This window comes from Abrus precatorius, unplaced genomic scaffold (assembly GCF_003935025.1).
Source record: "Abrus precatorius isolate BTA unplaced genomic scaffold, Abrus_2018 Scaffold5, whole genome shotgun sequence".
Classification (NCBI taxonomy): Eukaryota; Viridiplantae; Streptophyta; class Magnoliopsida; order Fabales; family Fabaceae; genus Abrus; species Abrus precatorius.
Window position 1 is genome coordinate 4,436,634 of NW_020874395.1, and position 5,982 is coordinate 4,442,615.

General features: G+C 33.1%; 1 protein-coding gene across 1 annotated transcript; it reads left to right on the forward strand.

Moving 5' to 3' along the window:
* LOC113867145 (caffeoylshikimate esterase) lies at nucleotides 1–5,283 on the forward strand. The gene is made up of 9 exons (XM_027502215.1): nucleotides 1–200; nucleotides 389–588; nucleotides 2,114–2,143; nucleotides 2,286–2,412; nucleotides 2,510–2,656; nucleotides 3,480–3,610; nucleotides 3,692–3,829; nucleotides 4,008–4,106; nucleotides 4,854–5,283. The coding sequence occupies exons 1-9, from the start codon at nucleotides 131–133 to the stop codon at nucleotides 5,085–5,087; spliced, it is 1,176 nt and encodes a 391-aa protein (XP_027358016.1). The 5' UTR covers nucleotides 1–130; the 3' UTR covers nucleotides 5,088–5,283.
* The last annotated feature ends 699 nt before the right edge of the window (nucleotides 5,284–5,982 follow it).

Below are 5,982 nucleotides of genomic sequence, written 5' to 3' on the forward strand. Positions count from 1 at the left end.
TTTTTTTCCTTAGCTAATTATTTTTTCATCGCATTTTTTTTAATATATTTTCGCTGTCGTTATCCTTGTTTCCCTGAGTCAGATTTTCCATATTTTGCGGATCCTATTTCATTTTGTTTCCAATAAAGTAATGATTAAATCCATATTTGCACTAAGACCCACAACAAAGCATTACAGATGCATGCGCCACCCTTTGAATGGTGGGTACATTAAAAATCTAAAAGTGAAATACAAAGTTGATTTTTTTAATATTCTATTCCCATTACCTTTGTTTGTTTCTGTTAATTTAATATATTATACGTATTTATCTTATGGGCTTTGGTGTCAAAGTCTGTTTCCTTTGATTCTGTTTCTGGGTCTTTAAATCAAAGTGTTTGGGGTGCTTTAGAATTCAGAGAAGCATTTTGTATCCATAAGAAGAAGAATATTAGGAGAGAGGTGATAAGGGTATCAAGAATGAGGCTACCAGGGGTTGATGATGAATTGCACAAGATTTTGAATACTAAGATGGATGGAGTGGATGCTAGAAGGCGTGCTCGTGAGGCCTTCAAGGATGTTCAGCTTGGGATTGACCATATACTGTTTAAGGTTTGTCTTTGGTTTTGTTTCTTTTATGTTGTCGTTGTTTGAGGAGTTGATGAAATCAATCTACTATTTGTCGGTGTTTTGTTTTAAAAATAGTTGTTTGGTTTTGTTTTCTGAGTAAATTTTTGTTCACGTGTTTTGATTTTTGTTTAAATGTTCATAGATTCACGTTTATTTTAATATTATTAGTTTTGAATTTTACAATAGATTTACTTTTGCAGATTTTTCACTGTAATTTTCCAGGGGATATGTAGCAAAAAGATGTCTTCTTTTCTCTTTCTATAGTTCTGGGGACATTAATTGGTATAATAGATGGTTGTTGAGACCTGGCTTAACATGGTTACGTGGATTTAAAACATTGACTTTGAGATTTCTAATAGAGGGTTAAAACTTTAAAGAGGGAAAGTCTCTTTTCTGTTTCTTCTTCTTCTTTGGTAAAGCCGGCGGGTTAGGGAGGTGTTCTGTTCAAGCTATTAAATGTAGCTGACTTGGTTCAAGGAAAAACGGTTTTGTTACTGAAATGAATGGAATTAAGCATCTAAAAGTACTCATGAAGCTTTTATTAGAAAAAAAAAATATATTATACTTTTGTATCTTTCATAATATATATCAGATGCTTAAACTCAATCTTAAAAAGACTGAAATTAACAAAAATGATAAAGAAGAATGTAGTTGAGTTGCAACTTCTTTACTTTAATACAATTACAATGTAAGAGGCGAAATCCTAGGAAAACACTCTTTTAAACACTTTTTAGTGTATTATTATGTGATCATGTTTCACAGCTACTCAATAATTAAATAAAAAAGGGTCAATTTCTAGAGTAATTATTTGCATAAATATAGTGCTAATAGATACAATCAATCAAATGTTTAAGATAATAAAATTAAACCAATGTTAACCAACGTCTTAAGGGTACTATTTAAGGAATTAAAAACTTAACAAGATCCTTAAAATAATAATTGGAACAATTCTTGCATGAGCATGGCAAATGCGATGCTGAAGTTATCTTAATCTTAGTCCAAGTTTTTTATAGTTGTGAGCACTGTACTTGCATTAGAATTGCTCCAATTTCCAATGCAAATTTGAAACATGACCCAATTTCTTAAAGTGTATTTGTAGCATTTCGCTTATATTTAATAGACTGCTCAACAATCTGTGAGAACTTATGATACCTAAGACAGTTGAGTGAATGATACTCGTTAAACTTATTTTTTTATTTTGGTTTTTCTCCTTTTGACTCTAGTATTGTGGCCTGCTCATTCTTTCTTACTCATTTTGCTTCACACACTATCATATACAATGAAATTGGTACTATTTTTTTTTTTCTCTCCTTGCTGTTTCAAATCCATCAATTTGTAGACATCTCCAGAGTCTTGGCTTTTGGTATTTACACTTTGGTGAAGGGATCAGTTTTTTTAGGGTACATGGTGCAGTGATCATTTTATCTGATGTTCTATTTCACTTTAACTAAAATTTGATTTCCTTTAAATGTTAATATCAATTCTTTTATGCTTTGCTGTTTTGCAGACTCCATCTGGTGGAATAAAAATGGAAGAGGTAAGAAGTTTAGTCTAAAATGTTTTCATGCCATTTATGTTTCGTCTAACTATAGCTATGAATCATCATGAATGCCAACTTGTTATTGTCCTGTTTTGTTGTTTGTATGTGATGATCACTTGATGTGTGTGATATGCAACAGTCATATGAGAAAAACTCAAAGGGCGTTGAAATCTTCTGCAAAAGTTGGCTTCCTGGTGCATCTAGGCCAAAAGCAGCAGTATTTTACTGTCATGGTTATGGAGACACTTGCACTTTTTTCTTTGAAGGCATGTAGCTGGTATTAAGAACTGGTAGCTATTTAGTACCTACATTCAGTAACCTTAAGGATTAGCAACTCAATCATATCATGGAAATTATTTGCAGGAATAGCTAGAAAACTGGCTTTATCTGGATATGGAGTTTTTGCCATGGATTATCCAGGATTTGGTCTTTCAGAAGGTCTCCATGCCTATATTCACAGTTTTGACGGGCTCGTTGATGATGTCATTGAACACTACACAAAAATCAAAGGTACTGATACTCCCATCAACCCCCAGTCACGAAATTCTCAGTCATCATGGAATGCAATACTATGCTGAATCCTGGCGGTCTGTGAACTAGTATTTACTTATGTTGTTTAAAGTATTTGAAGTTTTCCTTCTGAAAGCAGTCTACATCTATATATGAAATAATGTTCCATAATAGAAAGATGCATGGAGAATATCCAAAAAAATGAGAGTTAACTAATAAGTTGTGTGTTGCAGTGGTATTGGGTAGGAGGATAGCTAGAATAGACATCAAAATGTTTTAGAGAGCTCTCATGGAATTTTTTTCTGAAAAGCAAACTAAGGGGGACATGAGATTAATTATTATTACACATTTGAAAAGGGAAACTATTGAGCTTTATGAAAATTCAAATTCATCAGCTTGAAATTTTTCATCTCATTTTTTGTTCAAGCTATGAAGCTAATATATCTTCCAATTTAGGTAGTAGCTAAAGTGCATGTCTCAAATAGACATTTTGCAAATAAAATTACTGCGAATTATCAGTGAACTCTTCTCATGATGGGTTGCAAAGCTTTAAGTTGTTTCTGATGAAGGAAATACCTCAACTGTCTCTTACAAGTCTCATTATGTGCTCAAAGAAATGTGGGTAGCTTGGCTGTCAAATATTCTACAATGCCAAGAAACAAGAATTGTGGCTATAACATGGAAACACTGAAAGTTCATTCTTCACAAATTGTAAATGTTACATGTATTTTCATTTTACATTGGAAACGAGTTGAATAACATAATCCCAAGGGAGTATGATACTACTGTATTCATGCAAAAAAATTGGTTTTTTCTATTGCAGAAAATCCACCGTTCCAATCTCTTCCCAGCTTCCTATTTGGACAGTCCATGGGTGGAGCTGTTGCATTAAAAGTACACCTGAAACAACCTAAGGCATGGGATGGTGCCATTCTTGTTGCACCTATGTGTAAGGTATGTTTTCTCAAACACAATCATGCTAAGAGTTCTCATGGGCTTTCCTTTGATCTCCCTTTGACCTGAAAACCTGTGTAGATTGCAGATGACATGGTTCCACCAAAGTTGCTCACTCATATCCTGATTGGCATAGCCAATGTTCTTCCTAGGCATAAGTTGGTTCCACAAAAGGATTTAGCAGAGGCAGCTTTCAGAGATTTGAAGAAGAAGGAACAGGTTTGTAATTTTTAATCAGACAAAATTTTATTTTTGGTTTGCTAATGTGAATCCAAAGATCCATCTTTTTCCTTCCACACCTCCTATTGCTATTGACTCCAATTTTGTCCAATCCTTATCATGCATTTCATATTGGTAATCTGTGTGTTGGTATGACATCTTTGTAATGTCTCTGCAGGCTGCCTATAATGTTATTGCTTACAAGGATAAACCACGCTTGCGGACTGCCGTAGAAATGCTTAAAACTACTCAAGAAATAGAACAGCGATTGGAGGAAGTATGTTCTGATATTCTGATTCATCTAAACTAGGTGGTTGAAGTTAGTGGAAATTTTGGCCAAGGTCATAGGTTCAAAAGAATCATTAGTTTATGGTGGGAAAGATGCTAGAATAGGATAATATTTCATCCATACCTAGTTCAATAGTTGAAACTAGTGCATATAAATTCTAATCTAAGAGCTACAAACCCTAAAACTGTGTCTAGAGAAGACCCTTAGAAATTTCTAGATGTTTAAGAATGTCTTGAGGTTACTGTAGAAACAGTGATCCTTTTATGACTACTTTTTGCTCTGGCTTCTTAAGACACCGCTCTACTGCATAAATAGGACATTTCTGTTGGTCTTCCTCTCTTAATTACAGTAAGCTTAATTGGCCCATTTTCATTGTTAAGTAGGCAATAAATATACCTACATACTTCTTACAACATATCAATCTACTTAGAATAATTCATCTCTCTAAACATGAGCTAACTATGGTACTGTAGCAGATGCTACTATGCTCAAATGTGAGAAACTTCTTATACAATGCCCATACTATGTCTAACAGCACTATAAATGGTGTCATTCTCTGCATGACAGTATATCTTGGAGCTTTAATAGATTGTAACTGTAGAGTGATTGTGTTTTTGTGATTGAGTGTTCAATTTTAGAACTGTTGTTAAATCTGAAATTTTACTCTTTCCCCTGAGGTATTCTATAAGTGCAATGAAATTTATTCATCTTCTCATGCAATGGCTGTGATTACAGGTTTCTCTACCATTATTAATCCTTCATGGGGAGGCTGACACTGTGACTGATCCATCAGTGAGCAAAGTCTTGCATGAGAAAGCAAACTGTTCTGATAAGAAGCTTAAGCTTTATAAGGATGCTTACCATTCTCTTCTTGAGGGTGAGCCTGATGAAATTATAATTCAAGTTTTTGGTGACATCATTTCTTGGCTTGATGAGCACAGCTTGAAACAGAATCATTTTTTCTATTAATACTGATTACTTTTGCTATCTATTGATTCAAAAGAATATTCACTCAGATTGTTGTAAGCAAAGGAAAATAGAAAGTTGCTATTGCTTCTATAGAAGTTATTAGATCATAACCTTGTTTCATGTGAATAACATATGATGTTTATATCTTATATAATAAAGTGGAAAAAAAGAGAAATATAGAGGAAACACAAAAGTAATGGCTATTATGCTGCCTTGTTTGGCATGGTGTAGATGAGTCATGTGACTGCATGTTATTGCCTTTTCCCTTTAAGTATTCTGCACATTCTTGGTCTGTGACTTACCAAGCAGCTATCAATTCACATGTGAGTTTGGATTATGTTATTATATCCAAAATAGCTTATATTTAAAAATTAATCAATATTTTTTCACCTACAAGTACTTCGTAAAAGAAGAATTAAAGTTCAAACTTGGAATATGCACTTGTGTGGAGAATCTCTTCGTGCTAGTCTTTAAGGAATTACAACAGGGGTAACGGAATTTACTTGATGCAAATGCAATATTTCAGTTGTTCTAGCCAAATGAAGAAAATAAAAGTCTTTAATGGATATCTTGAATATATTAATTAAAAATAATAAATAAAGTATGTATAACACCTTTTTTTAATTCTTTAATTAGTATCCTAATGACCTTCAATTTAATTAATCAATATATTTTTAGCTACAAAAGGTTAGCCTTGGTGCTAATCAAGCAACATTTGCAAAGAAAAAATTAAAGTTAGAAACTTTGGAATAAACACTTATGAGGAAATCTTTTGTGTGTATTTAATTGAATAATTGTAAGGATGACAATGAGTAAAGGACTTGATCGACATTTGCAAAATTTATTCGCAACAAGTTGGGTATTTATATGCTATATGAGTATAGGTATAGGTATA